Genomic DNA, 14,677 nt, shown 5'->3' with positions numbered 1-14,677 from the left:
TACGTTGCAGTAAGTCATCAGGTGTGAAGAAGGGACAGTAATGGAAGGGTTACATAAGCTTTAATGTTGATTCATGTAAAATACTGTATAGTCATTTTTAGAGTTTTCTGCTTCTATAATAGGTAGAAAACAATCTTGAGATTTACATAGACATTTTAATAAATACATATTTAATTTATTTACCTCCTGTGAGAACAGGCAACAAAAAGGGAGGAGTGTATATCCAGTCTAGGGACCCAATCTCTAAATAATTAGTATCTCAGGCATTAGTTATTTTGCCCACTCCTAGGAATATGAGATAAAGAATAAGGTCTATTTTATTCAACATGAACTTCACTTTCTAAAAATTGAAATCTCACTGTATAGTTGATTAGTTCTATTACCTGTGTCTGACACTATGGACAATTGAAAATTACAATGTCACTCTTGATATTAAAAACAAACAAACAAACAAACCCACAGACTTGAAATAACTGTACCCATGTTAAAGAATCAGGTGCAGTCAGATGTATAACTTTGTGTTTGAACATGTTCTAAAGATTGTGGGCTTACTTGCAGTGACAAGGTTTTGGTTTTACAGGTACTTGCCTCCAGAGTGTTTTGTAGTTGGGAAAGAGCCGCCGAAGATTTCAAACAAGGTTGATGTATGGTCAGTTGGAGTAATCTTTTTCCAGTGTCTTTATGGAAGAAAGGTGAGACAAAATGTGTTTAAAAACCTTGTACAGCTTTAAGACAAGCTTCTCTACCTATATTTCCACTACGCACTGAAATTGTGGTCATAAAGACCTTAAATCAATGTTACTTCAGTTTCTGAACATTGATACTATGTTCGTTGATGCCTCTTTCAAACAAGAGGTAGAGGAACAAATAGTCTAGCCTGACATAAAAATGTAATTTTACTTAAAAGTGGTGTTAGATATTTTTGTGAGCACAGAGACAGTTTAAAATAACATAAATTAGAGTGAAGATATGTTGTCACTGAAATTGATACTTGGATGCTTCATGAGGAAATTTATCTGAATTTATTTTTCAGCCATTTGGTCATAATCAATCACAACAAGATATCCTACAAGAAAACACAATATTAAAAGCCACAGAAGTCCAGTTCCCAGTTAAACCTGTTGTAAGCAATGAAGCCAAGGTAAATTTTCTTTGAACCTAATTAAGTAGCATGAAGCAAATACTAAATTTATTGATTGGTTTTAGAGTATTTACTTTAGAAGCAAGCTATAAAATTACCAGTAATTTAAGAATACCACGTAAGTGGGAAAGAGACAGGTTACAGCCTCTGGTTACAGCCTCTCTTTACAGTTTGAAATTATTTCAGTTTTTTGTAGAATATATCTCTTTTGGGACTTAACCAAGATCAGATGCCCAAAAGTAATCTGGGACAGACCTACTTCATATTTTACATTTACGTAGTGCCTTTCCTCCAAAAGGACTCCAAAGTGCTTCAAACCAGGCCTTCTCAAAAACTGTCATCACTGATGCTGTCTTTTTGTGGTGTTTATTCCCTAGAAGACTCTGGCTGCCTCACTGTATTAGCTAATTAAGTCATTTCATTAAAAGTTTGTTTTGTAACAGGCTGCTTCTGAAAGTAGTGGATGTTTGTTACCTAATTTTCTCAATCTGAAGAACCAGCATCACTGCTGGAATGCATCTGGAAAATGCCTTCTACTATTGCTCCTTCTGAAATTCATAATGTACCAGCCACATTAACTCTAGGCTGATTAAGTAGTACGTTTTCAAGATCGGATCAACTTCAGGAGGGACAAGAATATCAAAATAGCTGGGCTGCCATAGGGCATGCAGGGCAGAGATCAGTACATTTAAAAACACATTATTTTGGGACTGGAAGAAATGTCTAACCCCTTCTGCCTAGACATATTATTCAAGATTCTACAGAGAAGTGAGGATAAAAGGAGATTCCAGTGACTTTGGTGATTATAGCTGTGGACACCTGTACCATAAACTAGGTTCTAGAAATTGGGGCGGGGGGAAATAAATCTGAGGTACTTAATTTAAAATTGTTCTTATGCTTACTCTGGATATTAGTGACTTGACTCAAGCAAAAGACTCAGTGCTGGTTCAAAATAATGCTATAGGAAAAGGATTGGGCACTACTTCCAGTGTTGGAAAACAATTAATGTAACAATGTAAGGAATACATCTTTTGGAATCCAATTGGTGTAGAAGTAGGAGCAATGTGGAATCTTGTTCAAATAAGTAAGATTCTGGCTCTGAAGGTTAAGAGGGAAAAGTAGACATAATTTAGTAACTCTAGAGACTACTTTTCAAAAAGATGTGAATCTTTTTGGAATGAGTCTTTTTGTTATGTTTTGCCTGCATACATTTCTGTTGGTGATATTCTTAAAAGGAATTTCATATAGAGCAAGTTTCAGTTAGGGGTCACATAAAGTTTATGTAGACATTTCAAGAAGAATTGTTTGTCCTTTAATTTTTGTTCTCCTTTTGGAAAAATTGGGTCTCTTGTATTCAGTTAATGGACACAGGCACATACAATATGAGAACAGCATGTGACTGATAAGCTTACATTTTTTAATAGTTTATGCCCCTTACCTTTTAGTTTGACCCTGATGGTTTTTGTGATTGAATTTATTGAAGGAAAACATGAGGCAACAGCTATTTAAATGTGGTTATAGTCAGAAAATGGCTATTTAAAACTGGCAACTTATCACTCTATTTGTATTGTGAGTAGTATTTGCTTCCATTAGTGACATAAAATAATTTTTACTCATCTTTTACTGTTATTAGCATTGATTATCTACTATACCTATATGAGAGAGATGAATTCTTTTCTGATATGCACACCATCGTCAAGTGTAAACTAACATGCATTTGCAGACTTTGTATTGATGGCAGTGTGGAAGCAAGAAAGAAGCCAGACCTGGCAGTTGGAAAAAACACATTGTAAACTGAAAATTTGATCTAAAAATTATTTAGATTAAATAAACATAGATATTCTTGATGATATTTTTACAGTCAGTTTTCAGTGTGTGACTGTACTTTAAGGTCCTCATGTCATTTTCTTCCAATTTGTGTTTAGCTCTCTTTTGCATTATGTTGTTGTTTATACTGTGTTATAGGTGCACAAAGATTTAAAAACAAAACCCTGCCCCAAGGACTTAGCATACTATTTCAATAATTCATTTATTTTTTAAAATGTTAAAATGCTAAAATCCAAAAATGTCCAAGAACTGCTGAATATTAATATACAAACACATATATTTGCATGATTTTTTACTTTATTTTTCAGTAGGAAAGTAACATATCTTTATATAAAAAGACCTGCAGTTATTGGATATGCAGTAGTTACAGTAAATTATGATGAAACTGCTATGTACAAGTCCAGTTTCTATAAAATTTGCATCACTAACAAATGCATGTTTTTCTTTGATCTTCAGTCTTTATTTTAGGACAAAGGGTAAAAAACTGAATTGCTTTATCAGGGAAAGGAGGATTTTTCCCTAATCCTCCCACACTCTAATTACTTAACTAAATACTAATTATTTTTTTCAGGGTATGTTAGTTAAATCCATAGCACTGTGTCACAGGGTTAATGGCCCCTCTAAGAGGGAGCAGGGTCCAGTACAGATGCTATCCAGTTGGGCTTAAGGGAAGGCACTAGGGCCTTATAAAATGGGAGATAGCAGCAGGGGAAGGATGGCTACGCAGGACCTCTCTCAATCCAAGGAGGTAAGGGTGCTGCTAGAGGAAGCTGCAAGAGGGGCTGCAGAGAGAACGAGACTCCTGAACAAGAGAATAACTAGGGGAAGATCAGGACAGCAGCAGTGGAGGGTTGACTGCTGACCCTCTCTCTGAGCCCGAGAGAGTGTGTTAAAGAAGGCTGAACTCTAGTTAGGAAGGGCAGGTAGTGGCTGCTTGGTGCAGAGCAGATTTAGAGAAAAAAACAGCTCCAGGATTGGCTGAAGGCACCAGATCTAAGTATGAGCTTTTGTGTTGTGGTGATGGACTTTATTTTGGGACTTAAAGGCTCATTTTGAACGGTTTATGATGTTAAAGTCCCAGGCAGGGTAATGTTAATCACCAGAAGGCTGTGTGGAGTTTATTACAGAGCCCTGGGAGAAGGGGAAACTGAGGCAGGTCTCTGCAGAGCCACACTTGACCAGTAGGGAGCACTATAGGGAAAGCATGCCCTTTTACGTACTGGTGATAGGGATTACCCATCACTGAATGCCAAAGCCCTAGCCCCCATTAGGGTGCGGAAATTAATGTGTAGCCTGATGCTGGGCATTGGACTCAGGGACTAACAGCAGGAGATTGGACTTATTTAGGACTGGACAATGCCTTAGTATTTAACAATTCTGAGGTACAGAGAAGGATTCTGAGTTGATTATAGAATATATATAGGGTTGGAAGGATCAGGTATTTATCGGTAAATGTCAATTTAACTGTACCCATGAATCAACAAAAAATATTTCCATTGATAATTGAAATGTACAGGTAAGCAAAGTAAGAAAAATGTTTCTAGAGAACTTACTAGGAATTGATTTAAGGATTTTTTTACTTTTTATATTTTGAAATATGATGTTTACAATTTGTGTGTTAATGTTATTAAGCTTTAAGTTTTTGAATCTCAATGTCCACTGTTGTTAAATTATTTTCTGATCCTCCCCCGTGATTTCTCCCAACTGTAAAACTTTAAATAAATTAAAAATTGAAAAAAAAAATGTTTAAAAATAAAAATCAATATTATCCACAGAAATTATTTTTTTTAAAAATCAAATTTTGTCAAGCCTAGGGGAAGTAGGTTGGGGGCTAGGAGTTTGCTGTGAGGGGATTTTTCAGCCAACTTTTTTAAAATACAGGATGCTTAGAGGTACAGTGCCTTTCCAGCCTGACATCCAGCACCATCAAGAGTAGTTTTTTGCTAGATTCCCGCACATCTAGGCAAACCAGTGTGATAAAACCTTCTTAATTTACAGAGGACAACTAGAATGGAATAATTTAATCAACTTCTCATCTACTCTCTATCTGATTCACAGTAGAATTTCCTATGGTTTCCACAAAGGAAAGTTATAGAAATCTTCTAAATTCTGAAGATGCTAATTTCTTACATGCCATATGATCTTGTGAGAATATATTTGATTACACATTCAATAATTCTAGCACAGTCTGACAGCTGCTTAATTTCACTACCACAGAGCCTCCCAAATTCAATCTTTCTGAAATGGACCAAGATGATTCCTTCCCTCCCACCCACCCACCAGTGCCAATATCCTATTTCTGGAACATTGCCATAGCTATCCTCATTATTACAGAGAACATCTCTAAATCTGCTAGAGAGAACAACCCTTCTAGCATCACTGAATGGAAAAATAAGCATGTATCTGGAAGGACCATAAAAACCCACTGGCGAACATGCATTCTCTCTCCACATTCTCAGACTTCTGCACTTGCTTCAATTTATTGGTTGCAAATATTATTTCAAAACAGTAATGTGTTTTGTGTTGAAGGATGTTTGTTTTCATGTAAAATGTGGATTCCGTAGTTTTTGTCTGTTTATGAAGTTTTTCAAATAAGATTGATTTTTTTTTTAAAGTGACACTAGATTTGTTGTTACATGCTAGCAGACTAACAAGTATGTAAACAAGTGCCACTGAGAAATGGTTGGTGTAAAGTCAAGAGTAAGGGAAGAGCAGAGCACAGAAGCAGAACTTTAAATCAATGTAGGTGGTGGGAAAGGTAGTGAAGAGGTTTTTCAGTTTTGCAATCCTTAAGATGAAAAAACCTTGCATGCAGAAGAAGGAAGATTATCTTCAAAATTGCTGTTACAAGCGAATATTGTCATAGAAATGCCAGAGGCTTCACTGAAAGTTGCCATAGAATTCTGTCTGCTCTGCATTTGTTGTACCCTTCCTACCATTTTGACATAAGTGTTGCAGAATTGTGGGGACCCACTAGTTAGTTACAAATTACATTGTCTTGCTGAATTGAGCTGCTTGAAAACAACTCTTAAACTGTTTAGAACTTGTTAAATCAACTGGAGGAAGAATTGACTCATAAGCAGCATTCATTTTGTTTGGAATACTAGTAATTTTTCCCCCCCTGCTTTTCTAGGCCTTTATCAGACGCTGTTTAGCATACCGCAAAGAGGATCGATTTGATGTCCACCAGCTGGCTAACGATCCTTATCTTCTCCCTCACATGAGAAGATCAAATTCTTCAGGAAACTTACATATGACTGGGCTGGCAGCATCCCCTACGCCACCTACTTCAAGCATTATTTCGTACTGAAATTTCTCCAAGTGAAGACTGGCATGATATATTTGTAGTTTCCAGATGCAGACTAGTTTGTGAACATTTGAGTGTTTTTACACAGGACAAGTTTGATTACTGTGTTTTCAGACTGAAGTCCTTCTGCTTAGTGTCCATTTGTATGATGGGAATGGATCATGGACTGTGAATAAATATACCCTTCTGACTGTAACCTTTAAACATTGAAGAATGACACTGCTTGTTGCACACAAATCGATGTGCTATGTTTAAGAGTAAAGAAAAGGTTTGGGGGTTTTTTGGGAACACTGTAAATAATCTTTTTAATACTTATAAAGTACATTTGGTTGATACTGGAGAGTGCTAACATGAAGGGTAGTTTTTCATTATTTAAATAAGAAAAGTAATGGACAAATTTGAACACACAGGAAAGGTTCAGTGTCTGGACATAAAAACAAAACAAAAACTTACTTCCCAAGTGGTTGAAACCAAAGTAAGAAGTGAGTGTCACAGCTGTATTCTGTATTAAGCTTTTCAGATAAAGTTATAATATTTTGTTTGGCTATTTGGTCTTATTTAAAGGCTGTACCTCAAAACCCATGTGTTCTTGTTTCACTGAGATTTTGAAGGGTGATGCATAGTTTCTGGTACATTATCCCTCAAATAGTTAATTTTGAACCCATCTACATTCTTCAAATTTATTGTACTTGTCACAAGTTTTGACAATGCTGCCACTTTCCAGGCCTTTGATAAAAGTAAATGATAGCATATATCCAAATGCAGACAGGTTATGTATGATGTTCTATGCAGGATAATGATGAATTCCCTTCTACTGCTATTGTAAATTGTTGTACAGAGGTCATATTTTCAGTTATTAAATTTCAGCAACTTATTCCTGTACAAATGTTTAAAGTATGGCTTTTTCTAATTGGATATTGTATTTTTTTTAAGTCTCCTTGAAGGCGCTTTTAATTGCTGCTAAATTATGTTGCTTTTACTTTTGCAAAAGAATCAGATGACCTCCTTAAAGTGCAAGTCAACTGTACGTTATAGAGAGATTAAAAGTAGATGATTCATTAACAATCAAGGCATGTAAAAGAAATCTGTGTTGGACATATACAGTACAGATCTTTAAGTCAGTTTCTTGTGCTCTTAACCTGTGGAGCACATTGATACTAGATGTAGAAGTTGTTCATGGTTATTTTCTATTTCTGGAAGTTCCTATCAACAAGGAAATGTTTCTTGTGGCTTGTACAGATATTTTAAAATGTGAAACATTTTCTAACTGCCTTGTATGGTAGAAACTTATTCTTCAGAACTCTGTCTCTCTTACGTACATTATTCCTTTTACTGTCCCATTCATGATGCTGAATTCGTAAATGTAATTTTGTCCATGCTGCAGAAAAAGGAGGCTGTATTACCACAGGTTTTCATTTACTATTGTACAGTTAAACTGTGGCTCTTGTTTCTGATGTTACAAGCCATTTTGTTTTCATTGTACATAAAGATACATTAACTGTCTCTTTAAGATGCTGCTGAAATTGTAGAGAATGTAGCCAAAACAGTAATAAAACAATGACAGTTGAAATTTCAAGTATGTATAAAGTTATTGCACCTGGGGAATCGGCTTGGCAGTGCCTATCAGACACTGCTAGAAGTAATTCTTTTGCTCACAAAAAAGCCAGTAGAACTTAAAGGGTCCCAAAATATTTCAGACAACAGTGGTATTGAAGTAAACTGCTGCTGTTCTTTCTTACAGAGGCAATACTGTGGTGAGTGGGGCTCATAGAAGTCATTATCTTAAGTGAAGGTTTCAAACTACTCTGTCTCCCACAGAAGAAAACATAACATTTTAGGTCCAAATAGTGACTTTTCCTCCTCAAAAGTGCAGGGACCTTTCTCCCCATTGTACCACCCACACTGCAGAGACAAAGCCATTTCTCTTGCTCTCTGAGCTCAAGTGGGAATTGGAGTAGCTAGAAATGTTCTAGGCACTCTAAAGGTTGTGTTACCTTCCCACACCATGTCTGTACTGATATCTGCAATTAAGTCAAGGAGTATTTTTGCTTAAGCAAAAAAAAAAAGTGCAAGATTGAGTAAATTGTATTCTTGTTGTTCAGATTGTGTTAATTATGTATTACATCTATTATATGGTAGTGCCTGGGAGGCCCTGTAATAAGATACAGCCTGTTCCTGCCCAAAAGAGCTTACAATTTTATAAATGTTGTTACCTAAAAATTAGTTTTCACACATACTGAGTCTTGAGGCTCTGGAACGTCATCTGCTCTGGGAAGAAGGAATTTGATTGTTAATTACAGAAGTACTTAGAATTTAGCTTTATTCTGTATGGACAACATCAGTTTTTCCTGGTGTCAGTTCAGAATGTGAGATGCTATGGTGGAACATATCACAATTGTTTGTTTTTCTGTATTTTTGACGTTTTTATATCAAACTTTTATACAGATTAGAGCCCTAGCTCTGTAATATAGTCTATTCTTTTCATATAGCTTTCTAATCTGGATATATCATCACTAGATCCAGAGTTAGTGCATTTTAACTATCATCATCCAGGTGGCTTTTCTACAGAGGCTCTTCCTAGCCACGCACCCTAGAAAAGGTGCTGCAGCCCCAAACATCACACAATAAAACACCAACTTTGCTTAAACAAAGTTTGAAGCTGGGCATCAGTGGCTCCTGGGTGATCTATGTTAATACAGTAATTTTTCTTTCATCACTTTTACACCTGTGTAACTCATTAGCTTAACTGATGTTACTTCTGATACACAGTGTCACAGTTTGGATCAGAATCAGGCCTTACAGCTCCCCCAGGCAATTCAATGGGGCATTTTGATCCCAGATACGATATGAAAATAAAGGTGATTGAAAACTGGCTCAGGGTAACAGGAGAGTTTGAGCAGTGTTTGACCTTTTTATGTACCTTTGCTCGCTCTAAAGGTCAATCTAAATGGGAAGCCATAAGAAGGAGCTCTGGTTCCAGGTCCTGTCTCACGTTGCAGGAGATGGGGGAAGCAAAAGACTGCTTGATATGGGAAAATGCAGAAACTTTAAAAATAAAGATATTTATCAGGAACAACACTGTAATATAGCTTTGATGTACCTAATGGAAGGCTGAGAATGAAGACTTGCTTTCCTATTACTGTACTGCTTTTTGATGGCCTAGAAGTCAGTGTGTCCTATCAGTGACCAATGTCTGATCAGTTTCTTTTCAACTCATTAGAAGGCAAATAATTTGTTTGACTTTTTACATCTCTTCTCCCCAAAAGTTTATAATAGTAAAAATGATCCCTGGACTGGAGAAAGCTTTGAGATTCTTCAAGACTAAAAGTGTTATATAAATCGGGGAGAATATTAAACTGGCATAATATATTGTTTTTACCTATTCTTTCACTATGTACATGGAGTCGTTTTATATTTGCAATAAGACAAGCCAGTTTTATCTCAAGTTAGTACCCTCTAGTGCCTAACGTTCAGTACAGTATGTTTGGGGGGAAATTCTGTTTGTACTGACATTTGCAGCTTCAAGTGTAGCTTATGATAGAGAATGTCACATGCATCTAATGCTCTGCATGTGTATGTTCCTAATTAGTCGATATACATTTAAAAAATTTTATCTCGTATCTAGCTGTCACTAAAATTTTTAGATAATCATCTGACTTACGAGCAGGGAAAGAGAAATGAAATAAATGTAGGCAACATACTTTCATAATGAACTTTAGAAAAACAAGTCTAATAAATCTCAAAAGTAGTCAGATATAGAATTTTTGCCTTCACCTAGAAGTGAAATGGGAGTGTCAATCAGAAAAGCTGCACATTGTTAGCTGTGGTTATAGTGTTCTGTTACAGGTCACGTTAACCACAGTTAACAATGGTTGGTTTCTCTCACACAACACCCTTTTCAAGCTCCTCAGAGATGCCAGAATAGTCTGTTTGGATACTAATATCAGATTTGTTCGAACTGCTGTGCAGAACATCATGTACCACATCTTATTGTTCAGTCAGTTGTTAGACACAGTGTTCAGGAAAACTAGTTAATGTTTTAGTGTGCCCCAAGAACCTCAGCAATACCAGCAAGAAAACAGGAATTGTGTTGCATTGCTGGCCTTCTGCCCAGATCCTATTGACTGCACACACTATGGCTATTAGTGAACTGCTGCATAATTAGTGGAGCTTTCAAGAATTATAAAGCTCTGAATGCTTTTGGTATGCAAGTCATGCATAATGCTAGGTGCAGAATCACTGATGTAACAGCAAGATTCCCTGGAGGATGCTATATTTTAGTTAGACTGAAACAAAAAAATTAGCAACCCCTAAAGACTTAAGAGGTGGTTGGCAAGGTGTGTTTAAAATTAAATACCCTTGATACATGCTATATAGCTGTTAAGTAGCCATGATGTGCATTGATCAGACTTTACTATCTATCTAGAAAAATGAAAACTCTGGGGGTGGGTTGGAGCGGAATAGGTAAACTTGAGGGCCAAGGAAAATAATATAGGTGTGTGTCTACGAAGCTCACCTCAGCAATATTGAACTGTCCTGTTTGTTGCCAGGTGACAGTAAATTTGAGCCAAATTCTGCCCTCAGTTTTTCCAGTGTAAATCCATGTAACCTTAGTAGAGTTACTCTAAATTTACATAGCTATAACTAAGGGTAGAATGTGGCTCATTTGTGTGCAAGACAGCAGCTACACCAAGTTGTCACCTGAGACAGCATTAGGATTCTTATGATCTTCAGATGTTAAAAAGATGGAACCATGTTTAGGTGAGGGGTAAGCTTACCATCCAGGATGGTGTCAATGCATAAAGTTGTATGGGTTCTCATGGAGTCCTGCCATGTATGATCCTTATGTGTGATCTATTTACTAACGTTGGCTGAGCTTTTTTCAGAATTTAAGGTTTTTTCTTCAATATTCATTTCATTTCAATTGTATCGAGTAAAAAAGAAAGGCTGGGGAAATACAAATGCATCAGCCAGAGAAACATTCACGGGTGGTGTCAAACAATAATCCATTGAGAGGTTTCTCTTTATTGTGCAATGAAGATGGACAGTGAGGGAGCTCCAGAAGTTGGTTAATCAGTTTATTGCATGTACCAGTAAACAAGTATCTTTTCCCTTACTCTGATGGTGTCAGTTCTTACAATATGTCACCTCTGGTGCAGCTTTAGGAACCAGTGCTCTGTGTGTTTACTAGATAAATAGAAATGATGGTCAATGGCCTATGGATCTTATGAGGGAGCTGATGGATTTTCGTGCATGGCTCATGCTGGAGTCACAGGATCCAGGAGTGAGAGTTCTGCAGGAAGATATATTGGGAGAAGTGAAATCAAAGGAAAATAATTCTTTTTTAAAAATTATGCTTTAAATTCAGAGTGTGAATATTTTAAGGGGTGGGTTATTTAATAGACTTGCATGGTGTTGAAAGGTCATTATTAGCGCCACTTTGGTGCATGCATGCTGTATATCCCACGTATGCAGGGATTGAATTGCAATGGAAGAAGGAATCATGCTGTGTTGTTACCAGATTTACCCATTACTTTGGGGTACGCTCATTTATTAGGGTTATTTTTTGGCGGGGGGGGGGAAGGTGTTTTAATTCTATCAATGTACTACTTGTGTTCTCATCCGGAGCTCTACTTCTCCCTTCTGCAAGTTCCCTCCCAATGGAGCTATCCTGCAGGACCTAGGTTCCCCAGGGCTGAGTTCTTCCAGCCCCAGAATCAGACAACACACACACATTAACAAAGCGTGTCTGAGAGAACCAGGTTAATCAGCCAGGTGGTGGTGGTAGCCGAGGGTCTGGAGTGCTGGAGACTGGCAGAGCCCCCAGCACGATCAGTCAGGAGAAGATGCAATCCCAATGGAACTGATGCAGATTTTGGATCCAGGCATCAGAACTCTTACTTGAGCTTTCGTAGGGAAGAGAACGATAGTTCAAGGGAGATCTTCAACTTTGGTATACTCCCTTGAGCCATCAGTTTACCCAGATTTGTTTATGGGTAAACTGATGGCTCAAGGGAGTATACCAAAGTTGTTTTGTTCAGGCTAGACAATAGGAACTGATCATTCCTGGCTATAGGTGGTGTTCCTTGGAGGGAGCTCACAATGCAGTTAGGCAGCTTCAGTATTTTAGATACCAATAAAGGATTTATTACTAGAATTGGTCTGATAATTACTGATCTGGGTGTGTGCAGGCATGGGTTCATTAACATCTGGAGCAGAGATTCCTCATCATGCAGTGCTTCCCTCCTTCAGTGCAGTTCTTGCCTTGGAATCTCTGTTCTCCATTCTGTATGCTAATGGAGATGCCTCCCTGTCCCATCTTTGATTCAAATGAGTCTAGGCCCTGGTCTACACTAGGACTTTAGGTCGAATTTAGCAGCGTTAAATCAATGTAAACCTGCACCTGTCCACACGATGAAGCCCTTTATTTCCACTTAAAGGGCTCTTAAAATCGATTTCCTTACTCCACCCCGACAAGTGGATTAACGCTTAAATTGGCCTTGCCGGGTCGAATTTGGGGTACTGTGGACACAATTCGACAGTATTGGCCTCCGGGAGCTATCCCAGAGTGCTCCATTGTGACTGCTCTGGACAGCACTCTCAACTCAGATGCACGATTGTTTGCCGTTGCTCTGACGCAGGGAGGGGCGACTGACGACACGGCTTACAGGGTTGGCTTACAGGGAGCTAAAATCAACAAAGGGGGTGGCTTTACATCAAGGAGTATTTCAGGCAGGACTTCACGGAGGGTTCCAATAAGAAATGGTGCACCTAAGTTATTGTTCTTATTGGAACAAGGAGGTTAGTCTGGCCTCTGATTGATACATGGCTAGATTTACCTCGCTGCACCTTCTCTGTGAGTGACTGCAGTGTGACCTAGAGGAATGAGTCCCCTAGACGGGAGGCGGAGGGGGGTTTGCAAATGAGTACCAAACAAATCTGGTCTATTTCTTGTTTTGATCCACTCCATCTATCTTTTACATCTTTGGCTGGCAGCAGACGGTGCAGAAGGACTGCATGCCATCCACATCTCATGGCTGCTCGGCAGAAGATGGTACAATAGGACTGCTAGCCATCCTCATCTCTTGCCTGCCCGGCAGAAGATGATGCAATAGGACTGCTAGTGATCCGTATCACCTGCCTGCTCACCATAAGATGGTTCAATAGGACTGACTGCAGGACTAAAGAGAATTACTTGATCAAGTCATTCCAAATTTAGTCCCTGCGCCCATGTCTGCCCAGGCGCTCCTGATTGACCTCACACAGGCAACCAGGAGCACCTCAGACATGACGATGATGGCTACCAGTCCTATTGCAGCGTCTGCTGCCACAGGCAATGGGTTGCTGCTGCTGTGTAGCAATGCAGTACCGCGTCTGCCAGCACCCAGGAGACATACGGTGACGGTTACCTGAGCAGGCTCCATGCTTGCCGTGGTATGGTGTCTGCACAGGTAACTCAGGAAAAAAGGCGCAAAACGATTGTCTGCCCTCGCTTTCACGGAGGGAGGGAGGGAACGGGGGCCTGACGATATGTACCCAGAACCACCCGTGACAATGTTTTAGCCCCATCAGGCATTGGGCTCTCAACCCAGAATTCCAATGGGCAGCGGAGACTGCGGGAACTGTGGGATAGCTACCCACAGTGCAACGCTCCGGAAGTCGACGCTTGCCTCGGTACTGTGGAAGCACTCCGCCGAGTTAATGCATTTTCTGTGGGGACACACACACTTGAATATATAAAACCGATTTCTAAAAAACCGACTTCTATAAATTCAACCTAATTTCGTAGTGTAGACATACCCTAGGGGAGTTTCCTTAATGCTGTCATCCTTGTCTGGAGGGGTTTAGGTGTGTCTCCCACTGGCTTTTAACAGTGTGTGTTAGCGATTTGGAACCATCAAGCTGTGCAATAGTTAATCTTAGGTAGCTCTGGGATGATGTAGCCCTTGTTAATGTAATATAAGGCAAGGTATATAAGGGACAAGGACTAATTCCTGCTGTTTGTTTGTAGAGTACCTAGCACCATGAGGTGCCTTGCTTCTGATTTGGGGCCTCTGCATACTCTTGTTATACAAAAATGAAGCTCAAGTCTGAATTTCACAATGTGGGCTTCATTCCCAGCTCTGCCAGAGACTTCCTGTGTGAATTTGGGTAAGTTACTTCACACTCCCTGAGCTTCAGTTTTCTTCCTCTGTCAGATGAGAGCAAATAATACTTCCTTACTGCACAGGATAAATTCTTGGGCATTTGTAGAGTGCTTTGAGTGCAAAAGTAGTACAAAATATCACATGGTATCCCTTAAGTCTCATGATAAACGGAATCTGCATAACACCAGACCTTCTGTGCCCACTAAACATCAGACGTGTCCCTGTAATCTGTTCAAGTGGCTTTTATTACTTTTG

At 38.7% G+C, this 14,677-nt stretch overlaps 1 protein-coding gene across 2 annotated transcripts in view; it reads left to right on the top strand.

The window, feature by feature from the left end:
* Positions 1 to 7,851, top strand: part of TLK1 (tousled like kinase 1) — a 129,549-nt gene extending 121,698 nt beyond the window's left edge. For both annotated transcript variants that reach the window (XM_048869419.2, XM_048869420.2), the window contains exons 19-21: positions 581 to 692; positions 1,034 to 1,141; positions 6,102 to 7,851. In XM_048869419.2, the coding sequence (XP_048725376.1) occupies positions 581 to 692; positions 1,034 to 1,141; positions 6,102 to 6,278 (397 nt within the window). In that variant the 3' untranslated portion in view covers positions 6,279 to 7,851. The remainder of the gene's footprint in view (positions 1 to 580; positions 693 to 1,033; positions 1,142 to 6,101) is intronic.
* Positions 7,852 to 14,677: the final 6,826 nt, after the last annotated feature.

This window comes from Caretta caretta, chromosome 11 (assembly GCF_965140235.1).
Source record: "Caretta caretta isolate rCarCar2 chromosome 11, rCarCar1.hap1, whole genome shotgun sequence".
NCBI classification, from domain to species: domain Eukaryota; kingdom Metazoa; phylum Chordata; order Testudines; family Cheloniidae; genus Caretta; species Caretta caretta.
The sequence above is the reverse complement of the archived record's forward strand: the minus strand, read 5'-3'. Positions and strand labels throughout refer to the sequence as shown.